This window comes from Cynocephalus volans, chromosome 10 (genome assembly GCF_027409185.1).
Source record: "Cynocephalus volans isolate mCynVol1 chromosome 10, mCynVol1.pri, whole genome shotgun sequence".
Classification (NCBI taxonomy): Eukaryota; Metazoa; Chordata; class Mammalia; order Dermoptera; family Cynocephalidae; genus Cynocephalus; species Cynocephalus volans.
In genome coordinates this window covers 46,873,991-46,886,963 of record NC_084469.1, presented here as the reverse complement: position 1 = coordinate 46,886,963, position 12,973 = coordinate 46,873,991, and the positions used below count along the sequence as shown (strand labels likewise).

General features: G+C 45.7%; 1 protein-coding gene across 3 annotated transcripts in view; it reads right to left on the bottom strand.

Annotated features, from left to right (window-relative positions):
* Positions 1 to 12,973, bottom strand: part of AOPEP (aminopeptidase O (putative)) — a 293,840-nt gene that overhangs the window by 89,446 nt on the left and 191,421 nt on the right. For all 3 annotated transcript variants that reach the window (XR_010024608.1, XM_063110678.1, XM_063110679.1), the window contains one exon: positions 7,204 to 7,264. Coding sequence is in view for 2 of the 3 variants with exons in the window: in XM_063110678.1 (XP_062966748.1) it covers positions 7,204 to 7,264 (61 nt within the window). In the remaining variant the exon portion in view is untranslated. The remainder of the gene's footprint in view (positions 1 to 7,203; positions 7,265 to 12,973) is intronic.

The window sequence follows — 12,973 nt, the reverse complement described above, 5'->3', positions numbered from 1 at the left end:
CACCACCCACTGAGCCCCAGCCATGGTTAATCAGCCCCTGTCACTGAGATGGGACTCTACTTGCTGCTGCTCTAAAGTGCACACTGAGTTTTCTCCACCAAACCTTGGTTATGCTGCTCCCCTGCCCATAACAGCCTTCTTCCCAATTTCCACCTGTCTAAAGCCTACCTGTCCTTCAGACAGCTTCGAATGGCACTTCAACCCTCTCTGCTTCCACAAATGGAAATGACCTCTTTCTTCCCAACTCTAAAAGTGAGTTTTTCACCACTTATTGCTTTCTGTCTTAGGTTAGTTATTTGTGTATCTATTTTTTCCCACTGAATTACTGAGCATTTGAGGGCAAAGCCTGTGTTTCCCTCATCTTTAAGTCACCCACGGTCCCTCATAAAGGATAGATATATGGGCTGTATTCACGGGACAGAAGGGAGGAAGGGCACCACACTCAGGTCTGATTTCAGATCCTGGAGGAAGCTTCCTCTTGCAAACTTCATCCATCTGCGCTGGAGGCCTGACAGTTCTATTCTAGAAGCCTAAGCTCTGACACTGTTACAAAAGAAATTTTCAAGGTCAGTGGAAATACTTTTAATCCTTATTACTCAACTTAGAGTCTACTCTTAGACTACTGAGAATGAAATTAAAATTTTGGGGGAAAATGAGGTTTTGAAAGGGAGAGAAAAGAAAGAACACAGAGCTGTCGTTTGCGGGCACCAAGGGAAAATGTTTTCTATTTCATTGCGGTGTCTTGTGCTATGAGGAGGTCAATATATTTGAATAATATCAAATCAGATGCCCCCAATAATATACAATACCAGCACAGACCTTCAGTTACTCTCTGGGAGAATGGATCCTTCCCACATTTATTTCTCTCTCATGCTACCATACATGACTATTAATTTTTATAGACTGGATACTAATATCACCAGGACCAAAAATATATACTCAAAGCATATTCATCCACAGGGGAATAAAATACAGTGGGCTTGGCTTGAGTGAATTTTCTGGCCATTTTGAAGACATTTACTAGAAATGTGGCTCTAATAAGAGAAGTATGGGGAATAAGCTTTGGCATGGGCTCAGTTGTGTCCCGGCAAAATTTATATGTTAAAGTCCTAACTCCCAGTACCTCATAATGTGACTGTAGTGGAGTCAGGGTCTTTAAAGATGTAATTAAGGTAAAATGAGGTCACACGGGTGGGCCCTAATCCAATATAACTGGTATCCTTATCAAAAGAGGAGATGAGAACAGAGCTATGCATGCACACAGAGGAAAGACTGCGTGAGTGAGGACACAGCGAGCAGGTGGCCATCTGCAAGCCAAGGAGAGAGGCCTCAGGAGAGCCCAACCCTGCTGACACCTTCATCTCAGACTTCCACCCTGCAGAACTGTGAGAAATAAATCTATTGTTTAAGCCACTCAGTGTGTGGTAGTTAGTTATGGCAGCCCTAGAAAACCCATATAGTACTAAGCTATAGATGCCCAAAATAAAGGAAATTAGGCTAAAAATGAAAAGATTTTAATCAACTCTCTCCCTGTCTCTTGTGACTGCTGAGCAGTAAAGCAATTTGTGGAAAGGGCCAGGCACTTCGATGAACAGTGAGTGACTGTGATGACCCACAGACATTTTGGGTGCTGCTTCAAGTGAGGCCAGAGAACCTATTCTATATGTCTTTAAGGATCCTTGACAAATATTTAGTGAGTCACTTAGAAAATGTGAGTTAAACTATTGGACAAAAATGACAGTGAAATCATTACGAGCCCCAAAATTGTACCACATGATGGCAACTGCTATTGTTGATATAAAAGAACCAAAGATCTCATAGTACATATAATTTGAAAAATATACTTTATCTGGAATTTGCAAAATAACTAGTCTCAGTTTTCTTGACTGACCATTAAATGTAGAAGTCTTACTGACACCACTGAGATTGAGCATCCTAATGAGCCTTAAAAATATGTTGAAAATATTACATAATATGTGCTAAAAGAAGTCTACAAGTTCCTCCCCTAATAAGCCAGCTGGTTGTCTCTATGCTAAAAGCACGTGTGTCTACAATGACATAAAGCCTTCACATCACATCTTATCAAGTTTCATCAGTTTTGTGACTGCAGCATTTTCCCTACAAGAATTAAGTTTTCTAACATTTGTGTGGCCTTTGGCAACTTGCAGGTATTTGCTTGGAAAGAAGTGACATTTTTCCCAAGATGACAAAATAACCTGCTATTCTAAATGCTGGGATTCAAGACCATATCTGGGAACCTGAGTTGAATCCTGCCCGTTGCCAGGACATGTCATGTAGTCGACCCGTCTTCTCTACCCACTTCCACTGCTGTGATAATTTTGCCATTTCATGTCTGCTACGCACTTCCTCCAAGAGGAGTCCGAGGCACAGAAGGGCTGTGGGAGTCACCTGAGGCAGAGTTCCTACCTCTGGAAGCAGGTCTACAGGAAGTTGAAATTAAGAGCTGAAGCAAGGCTGGTAATTAGTTCATGCTCTTTGAATTCCAACTGTGAACCTAGAACTCTGACCCTTTACCTGTACATTATAACCAACCCTCCTGTCACAACAAACTGAAGGGTGTCTATGGATTAGCCAGGTCTAGCTTTACCTGTGTTTGAGAAAAATACAGATGATTTTAGACATATCTATTCACTGGGTAAATTTAAGGCTTTATGCACTCAAATTTTAATTCAACTAATAGCTTTAGAGCAGTCTGTTCAATAGGAGTATATGCAAGCCACGTGTGTCACTTAATATTTTCTAGTTTCCATATTTAAAATTAAGAGTTAACAGGCAAAATTAATCTTAAAATATTTTATTGGATATATATACATCGGGTTGCAATCTATCTAGAATGTTATCATTTCAACATGTAACCTATATAAAAAGATCCTCAATAAAATATTTTATCTTTATTTTCTATGCTAAGTCTTCTAAGTCTGACATGTTTATATGCTCCATCTTGATTCAGATGCTAAATTTTAATCAGAAATGCTTGCTCTGTATTTATATTTCATACAATTTACAGTGAAGAAGTAGATTCATTCACATATCTAAGTTGTTCCAAACAATAACTGAATTATTAGATTTTAAATTTAAATTTAATTAAGATTAAATTAGAAATTCAGCTCCTTGGGTGCACTAGATTTATTTCAAGTGCTTAACAACTATGTGTGGCTAATGGCTACTGTATTGGGCAGTGAGCCCCTGAACATCTTCTATGTGCAAGGCCCAAAGTTGATGAGCGTCACAACAGGCATCAGAAGGACGAGTCAAACACACCGTTGTTCTGGGGCTGGGGAGTAGGGCATGGTAGACACATGCACAAACAGTAATAACATAAGGCAGGCTACAATGCATGCTAAATACAGACAAAGGAAAGCATTCCAAAGAAAGAAAAGGGCATGTGCCAAGGAAAGCTGGTGGTAAAGCTCACAGATATTTGGAGACTGGTAGTTATGGTTGGGTAGAATGACTGGAATGGTGGAAAGCAAGGTTAAAAAGAAGCTTTGGGCAGTATTGTTGATAAACTCAAATAACAGGCCAAAGAGTTTGTTCTAAATGCATTGTCAGTGGGGAAAACGTTTCTGGTGAGAATGGATTTGAGCTACATTTTGGGAAGATTCACTTGGCATTGATATGAATGATAGATAAAAAGGGGGAGAGCTTGGAGGCTAAGGGAACAATTAGCTACCGCACTAGCCCAAGCAAAATCTAAGGGGAAAAAAAAGGTGGAGGTGCTAGGAAAGCAAAGAAGTTCAGAAATTTGAAAAGTGAGCATGCAAGGACCTCAGGACTTGGCAATGTAGGCAGGAGATCAAAGAAGGGCGGAGGAGTCAGAGAGGTCTGTGGTAACAAAACAGGGAGGACAGAAGACAAGCTGGGTGGAGAAGACTTATTTCTATTGCATTTGCATATAAATGTTTAAAAGAAGACTGGAATACTCATATATGTGCATATGGGGTGGGGGAAACTTTGGGCAGACAAGAAATTAAAATCTATTTATAGAGCTGCCAAATTAACAGAATGTGCAACTTTCTCAGAAATAATAGACACCATTCCAACAGTGGTGGGGAGGAGCTGAGTAAATTCAATTACAGGGCTATTCACCAGGAAGCAACGTAGCTGTTAAAAAATATTGCTCTTGAATTATATTAAGGGATGTGGAAAACTGTTCAAGATATATTCTTAAGTAAAAAATTTAATTTTGAGTAAGATTCGAATTTTGTTTAAAAAGGATATGCACCTAATGCTGTACAGCACAGGAGACGTGTGGGAGGGCACACACCAAGCTGTTATCACTCAGGGTTATTTCTGGGGAGTAAAATGAAGGGGGCAAGGGATTTCACGTTTTTTACCTTGCTATTATTAGAACTTGCTACAGACAGTATATTACTTTTAAAAAGGGAGAGAAAGGAAAGGGTAAGATATGTATTTATACATACCGAACAATGACGGAAAGGATGTATATCAAGAAATTATCTCAGGGTTATTTTTATTTTCTTATTTGCAAACTTTCTTATATTCCAAAGTAAATGTGTAATACTTCTATAATCAGAAAAAATGTCACAAAAGGAAAAAATCTATAATTCTGATGGTACAATTTTGAAACTCTTTGCAAGGCCAAAGGTTATAGGGAGTTCTTTAAAGAGGTTTAGATCTAATTTCTTTTGCTTCTTTGGGGCTCATACTTACTTTTACTGCTGTTAGAGCTATTTCCAGTTCTTTCTTTCTTTTTTTTTTTTTTTTATGATTTCCATTTAACATAGCCAAAAAGGAAAATCGAGGCCAACCACAAGGCAAGCCTTCCTGACAGAAGACAAAAAGCCTCTGTAACCTGTGGAATGAAAACTTCACCAGCAGAACATGAGTCTTTTGTCATTAATGACTTTGATTGCTGGTGGACAGAAATTTTTACTGAGAACAAAGAGTATCAGAGCAATCTCAGTGCTCCGGTTGCCCTCCCAGGGCAAGCACACTAGTAACTGTATATCATAATGATGGTGACGAAGAACAAGGTGTCCCATTCACCACGAGACTCCTGCAGCCAGAGGGTCTGTGGCCCTTGAGAGCCTTTCACTGAAGTGGAAACCAGAAGGAACTCTCGAGGAGTGCAAAGGGGCCGAGAGCAGGTAAATCATCGCCAGCCATTCAAAATCATGGCAGAAAACGGGCAGAAGAGATGAAAAGATATCACCTGACCGTTCACCAATGGAAAGACGTGCACTAAATCAGGGTCTTTTCTGTCTGACACTGTTGTTTTTACTGAACAGTTAAGCACCCAAGGAAATACCAGTTGGGTCTTAAAGACAATTTATAGCTGGTTGGCCTCATTGCACCTGGCTGTTTTGACAGCAGGTTTTGTCAGTTTATAGCAGAGATTCTTGTCTACACTGTAAGCTGTCATTAATACAACCAGACCTTTGTAAAAACTGAACAGCTCACAGGCAAATCTCTCCTTTCCACATACCTCTACCCCCTTTAACAAAAAGCAAAAGCCTCCTGCTTGTGGCAAGCCTCCCCCTCTTACAGAGCACACTGGCAGTGAGAGGGTCAGCCCTGGCGCTACAACCCAAGTAGGCTGTGCCAGCTTCTAGGCACTCAGTTAGGAACTTTCTTTTCCCTTCCCTCTGGGCTAATTGCTGCAAACAGCGACCTTGTTGTTCCAGGCCAGGAAATTTGGGAGCTGGCTCTCTGAGCTTCCAACTCTTCCCACCTTCCAGGCCCCACTAAGAATGTCTGGGAGTCTTGTAACAGCCTGGCTTAGGAACACAAGGCAAATGGCTTCAGTGAATCCCGCCCACCCCCACCACCCCCAACAAGTAACAGAAGAGTAAGGCTTGGCTGCTGACAACCAGACAAACCTTAACTTGTTTTCCCTGGATTTTTGTACTCAGCGCGTGGTATGGTTTGGAAGTCACCTTCTTAGAAACCACAGGACCTCGTTGTCACATGTACTACTTGAAAGCATTGCCTTACTCCACCTCTGCTTTGTTTCGTTTTTAAGGCTCAAGATTTTACTCTTTTCTGTTCCCAGGATTGGGCCAAACAAATAACTTTTAACAGGTGACACACATTTCTGAACTGACTGCAAATTGTCCTTTTCTAGGAATGAGCTAAAGGTGGCTGGTGGCCACATTTTTCCCTTGTGGCAAGAAGGACGGAGATGTGAGTAGAGGGATGAAAGCGTACGGAGAGCAGCCGCCCTTCTCCATTTCCAGGTTCACAGACACTCACTGACATTCAGACAGTCCTGAGGGGAAGCTCATATAAGCATCCATGAAACCAGAAGCGAGCAGGCTAAACGGGTTGCTTGCCTGGGCCCTGGCAGTTTCTTACTGCCATGAGGGTCCTCCAAGGCCCTCCGCCATGGCCTGCAGGGTCTTTGACTGCCCCATCTGAAGTGCCACCCTAGGACTTCCCAGGTCCTAGGCTCTTGCTATGGTCAGAGATTGGGTGGCAAGGGGGCCTGGGCTGCCCGGTAGGCTCTGGGAGGCGCAGGACCTGGGCAGGGTGGAGGAGAGGGGCTCCAGGCCAGACAATTCCCACAGAGTTAGGGAGGCCACAAAAAGGTTTCTCCCTCAGAGCTGCCCATAGACTGAAAGGCAAAGAGAAAACAAAATCTCAAACAGGAGTGAACCTAGGTCCCTAAGACAGAGAAGTGACTCTACCAGGTCATGCAGGTGAGAAGGACAGCCTGAGGCAGGAACTTGATGCAGAACCAGGGCAGGAAGTCAGGGGCAGGCATGCCAAGGAAATGAGGAACAGAAACCCCAGTGGGCAGGACAGGTCAGACGAATGTGGCAGCAAACTGGCTCACTCGTCTGGCTATGTATAAAGAGCAGAGCTGGAAGCTAGCTGCCCAGCCCACTGGGGGCTTTAAACTGTTGCCTGGTGATTCCACCTGAAATATACACCACACTTGGCAAGAACTCATTTAGCTCACAGTACAGGAGCTACCACCATGTCCACCAATAGCACCTTGGTCACTTGGAACAGTGGCCAGGGGCACATCCCACGACGGCAAGTTGAAATGGGGTGGGGAGACAAGCATTTTCTGGACTTAGGGATACTCCAGCTCAGTCAGGTAATTACTTTTCTATATGTCCATTTAAAATCATCATCGTGATCAATAGGCTAAGCAGCAAGCTTTACTATTTTCCACGGACTCCCACTCTCCTAAAGCAGTTATTTTGAGTGTACCTTTGGTATTCCGGAACTCTCAAGCCAGTCTTGGAAGATGTTTTCAAGAGACAACTCAAGCCTTTAGAAATAAAACAACAAAAGTAAAGGATTAAGAAGTTATAGAGCACTCATAACACTGAACGGTTCTCTGCAACTACTCAGGCACGTCTCAGCAGGGATCCTCCAGAAAAGCACCTGCTCTTTGGAGAGAGCAGCACTGCCTGGGGTTACATGGGGAAGGGGACTCAGTCTGGTCAGTACAGCCTCTCTTACCAGCAACACACTCGATGAAATAGAAGCGCGCACACAACGGAATAGGTGCTTTCAGGGCTTTGAAAGGAACTTTTTGGTTGGGAAAGCCAAGTTAGGGAGGACATGGCATATTCATAGGACATGTCAGGCACAACTGCTTCCTGCAGAGGGGCGAAGCAAAGTGGCACCTGAACATTACAGCATCTAGCACATCAATGTGAAATTTGAACTTTACAGTAACGATGGGCTACAAAATGTAAAAACAACACACATCACTATCAGACCGCGCAGAGCTCAGATGCGTGACATGAGTGCTTCCGCCGTCTGTTTTGAAACAGGCCCACAGTCTGCTTTATTTGAAGTATTACAATTGCTTAATAATTGCTTCTAGATAACTCTAGCTCATACCCCATATCTCTGCTTACAGAGAGGCCTTCCTCGGCTCCCCTCCCAGGCTAAGCCAGGTCACCCTGTGTGCGCAGCGCCCACCGCACACCCTGTCCTCTGCGTTGCAGCACCCATCACAGCTTGTGACTGCAGGCTATTTGGTTACTTGACTTTTAGCCATTTCCTCACTGGATCGAAGCTCTCTGAGATCTGATCCCAGCACTTAGAACAGTTCCTGGTATGAAAGAGGATCCTTACAGATATTTTTATGTGAATGAATAAAAACACATTTCACTGTTGACTCAATAAAAATTATTCCTTTTTAAGATAAAATTCACCTTTCCCAGTAAGATATTTCCAAGTTGTTGAGCTCTGTACCTTTTAAAATTTTATATATTAATATTTGTATATAATTATGTAAGTATAAAATCACACCCCCTCCCTCCCTTCTGGAGTTCTAGAAGAAGCTGTGGAGAGAGACAGTGTCATCTGCAGTGCTAAGGTGCTGCAAGGCCACCTCGTGGGCGGCGTGGGTGGCGTGAAAATGGAGAGAGGAGGCACTGGCCGGGTGGGGCTGGGGAGGAGGCGGCCCACCGGTTTTCTCTTCGTTTTCTCCCCCACTGGTTGCAGTGCCCCTTGTCCTTCCTGGCCAGCACACATGCAAAGGCAGCTTAAAGAGGCAATTGCTACTATTTCAAATCAGAAAAAAAATACATGGAGGGAAACGGGCTTATGCAGAAGAAGGAGTTAGGATTCACGCGAAAGGTGATGTCCCTCTGTGGGACTACCAGGGGCTCCTTCTGAAGGGAGAGGGCAGACGTGGACAGAGGAAAGATGACCACCTCTCTAGGCCCCGCAGGTTCCCAGGCACAGTGGAATTACTGGACATGCCTCACAGGAGAGGACATGCCATGGTCACGGGGCCTTCCACTACTTTTTTGTTGTCACCTGAGAGCAGCAACCTCGGTGTGAATGGCTCAGTCTCTGTACACGCTGTGAGAACGCGGAAGCATGTGTGTGCCCACTCATGCACGTACGTGGACGTGTGCACATGTGTGGTGGAGGGCAGAGGCCTGAAGAAAGGAGGCGGACCTCAGGCCCCCTTTGGTAAGAGCACTGTTCTCTGGAGCTGGGTTTACTTGGGAGAGGGGCTGGAAATGCCCTGAATGGGCACAACTGAACGGCCAGGAGGAGGAGGGTGGGGCTGACCAGCCACCTAGACAGAAGCGCGGCTGGAGAAGGTCAGAGAAGAAAACGGGCCCCGCCTCTAACCCGCAGAGACCTCCACACCTGCTCAGAGCCCAGGCTGCTCAGGGGTGTGGGTGGAAACTTGATCCTCCACCAAACAAGCTGTATTCTGCAGTGGCATGTGTAGGGGCAGACAAGGTAGGACAGTCTGCATTCATTTCAGATGACAACAGGTCTTCAATGGAACAGTCTTGCTTTCGATGTAAATTGCAAAAACCTATCTTATCTTCAAGCCTCACACATCTCACTAGAAAATGAAACAACTTCAAGTTTCCTTGGGCACAGATAGGAAAGTGTCCTTCACTGACTTCTTTTCCAGCAGAGAGGGACACTCCTGTGCCTGGACCCCTGGGGCGAAAGCTCCTGCCAGCCGTCCTTCGGGCAATGCTTAGGGCAGCCGTGGTGGGAGGCGGGCTTCTGAACTGGCATCTTAGGAAAACAGGACTGCACCTTTCCCAGTGAAACACTGAAGAGGAAGATGCAGAATTTAGAAAGGGTTTAGAAAGGGCAGCAGTGATGATCAAAGAGATAAGCACTCTGGATCCATGCGGGAGGTCAAGGAAATGGGGATTAAATATCCTGGAGAAGAGAAGTCTGAGGAGTGACTTAACTGCCATTTGCAAGCGATTTTACAAAAGATGGCGAACAGCTGTTGTGCATCACTGTGGACGAGAGAATATGAGAACACAGACATAAATTTCCTACGGGGAATTCTCACTTAAAGACCCTTCTCTCGGGGTGGCATGGAGGAGGGGTGGGGAGTTGTGTCACGGAATGTTTTTGACTCAGTGAGGTCCATAGTCTTCACAGAGAAGACTGAAGAACAGGCACACCTTTCTCTGTGGCAAACATTCGGGGGATGCCTTCCAGGCCCAGGTGCCATGGAAGGCTGGGCTGGGAAAACCCAGGGAGTGACTGTCTGTTAGGGACAAGTGATGGACACTGGTCAGAAGGCAGCCAGCGCTTGCAGAGGTGATGACTCTGTGGATGTGGAGGAGCAGCCTTCAGTTTGCACAGGGGAAGGAGGATGATGGGAGGTGCATGAGGAGAGACCTCTTCAGGTGGCCAGGCTTGGACCATGTCCTGGAGGAAGGCTGTGCTGTCCCCACAGAGGGCCAGGACAGTGAAACGGAAGGAAAGCACAGCCAGGGCAAAGAGAGCAGAGGCAGGAGATCCCAGAGCCGTGGGGCGCAGACACTGCTCAGTGGGGCTGCGCTGGCACCCCGAATGAGGTGAGGAAGGAAACAGAGGTCCTGTGAGAACTCTGGAGTCCCTGCTCCTGGGCTTTGGCTGCATCCAGGGGGCTCTGAAGCAGGCACGGCTGCAGAACGCCGTGGCAGGAAGGGGTCGGGGAGGTCAGGAGAGGAGCTTCGGTGGGCGACCGATCTGGAGGGTGGCACTGCGGCAGTCCTGCGGGACCGCTGGGAGGTGGCGTGCAGGCCATGGCACTACCAGTCTCTGCAGGGCAACTTCCCACAGGAAGCGCATGGCCAACACACCCCGCCCGTGCCCCGGTCTGTGGCGACTCCAAGGGTGAGTTCACCGGCAAGTGAGGCTTTACCATATTTAGGATTTGTACACGTGGATACTGTCACACGGTGGCATAAAAAACAAACAACTCCTCTATCCGCGGCCCAGTAAAGGCATGGAGAGGCGTAGCCGCTGACACTACAGACAAAACTCCACTTAAACTTCACGATAACTGTGCAAGACCCAGATTGCTCTCCCGTCGCAGAGCTGAGCAGAGGAAGAGGGACGTCTCCACGGCCACGCAGCATCTGTGGAGGAGCCGAGATTCCAGCCACGGGGCCCAGCGTGCAGCCCCGGCCTTCCTCCCTGCACCAGACCTTGGCTCCAGGACGCACCAGCCTCCGCCTCCTGCCAACGTCGCTCCCGCTGAGCCCTTCAGTCACATTTTTGAAGAGATGGAGAGACCCTTGCGAGGGGCAGAAGCGTGAGGGCAGGAGGCTCATCGTTCGGTGGCATGCAGAAGCACAGACACCCCCCGTGAGTGAAAAGAACGTGTGTTTTGAGATCACTTGCCTCTGGAAAGGTTCAAAGCATCTTATAACCATTATTACTCCACTCCTCATAAGAACCTTGTGAAGTGGATGTCAACTGTTGTGTGGCTTTTTAGCAGATGGAGGAGGATTCCGGCCAAAGTCAGCCTAGACAGAGGGCTAAAAGCACAGGTTGCTAAACTCTTGGTAGTGGTGCAGACATCTCACTGCACTGTGCCTGTCTGCAGATTGCTAATGTGGAATAAGATGTTAAACTGGGAGAAAATAATGAAAGCATTAACTCCAGCTGCTAAAAGAAATTTTAACAATTTCTTGGGTCTTACCTCCCAAGGAAATTATGACAGACAACATAAAAATGTTTAATTTTCAGAGAAGAAAGGGACTGTATGTTTTAAGAAAACATGTATGCAGCTTTTGCTGTTTTCATCGTAATTATTGAGACAATGGTGCAGGTGAATTTTTAGATCTGGCTTGGATATATAGCAGTGGTTAAGCTAAAAGTTGACTTTTCAAATCGAGACACTCAGAGTCTAAGCCTGCAGTGAATTTTTTCCCTCTGAGCTCATGTGTCTTCAACAATCACAACAGACAAGCAGAAGCATTTCGACTTAGCCAGCACCAGGACTTACAGGAAATTACGCTTCTGCACGTCTGATCACTATGGAAATTGATTTTATACAGATAGCTAAAAGTACACAGACCCAGCCCTGCAAGTCCTCCATATCTGTACTAATGGGTGCAAACTTCCTGCCTCATTTACGAGACCCAGGCCCCATGGCCTGAGACCTCCTGGGTATTTGCAGCACAGGTGGTTTTACCCTCTGGCTGGCTGTTCCCTGGCTGTATTCCTACATCCCACAGGGCGACTCTGAGTTTCAGTGGTCTGTCACCAGTCCCTCTGAGCTGTAAATGAAGTCACACTTAGTTAACACAGCAAGGGAGAGAACATGCCGGCCGCCCTGGCATGATGCTGGCTAGAAAAATAAGCCACGTTTAAAGCTGAGAAAGTGACCAATTGTTTGTCTCCTCGTGATTTTAAAGTAAATGGAAATAAACATAGGCTTGCATGAGAACAGTATCGCATCTGCCTGTCTTTGCTTGCTCGGTTGATTTCTGACACTGGGGTGACAAAGATGAGGAGTTGGCTATTAGCATATCTGCTACTTATGCCTATTGACTTGTTACTGATCAAGAGGGATATCTTTATCACTCTTGGCTCCTGTCTTCAGCCTCTTGAGATTCTAAAGATCATATTCTGTCAGTGCCTCCGGAATGAAATGACAGACCTCAAGAACTTTGGAAGTGCAGGTACTACGCAAAGGTTAGACACCGGGAGCTTCAGAGCTCAGGGTCTGAAATGGAAAATGCCCTTGTTCTGAGATAGAACTTCTGTGCAGTTTTTTAAATTTTAGTAATTTATGTTTTTAAGTTCCTTCTCTATATGTGGAGGCAAACAGTGAGCATCGCAAAGCTTTGCACTTGGTTACTTATTTTCTTGATCAAAAGTCATTTTTGTTTGGGCAGATAATGAATATTGCTGATGTAATATTTATAAAACATGTACTCCCTGGCTCTGTGGGGGAGAACTGGATTAAAACAAACATGTGAACATGCACACACAAACACAATAATTGATGGGCAAAGAAAGAACTGGTAGCTGTTGATAACACTGGAATACCAGGTGGGCAAGGTACACTGGGCAGGGTACTCCGCAGGGAGCTCTTCTACCGGGGAGGCTGGCGCCCAGGACTCGTCTGGATTTCCTTCTAAGCACTTTGTTTTTTTCTTGCCTTATCTCCCGCCTTTCACCCTCAGATGCCCCCGCTTCCACTCCCTCCGCTCCACGCTGGCTTCTGACACAAACACTCCTGCCCCGTCAT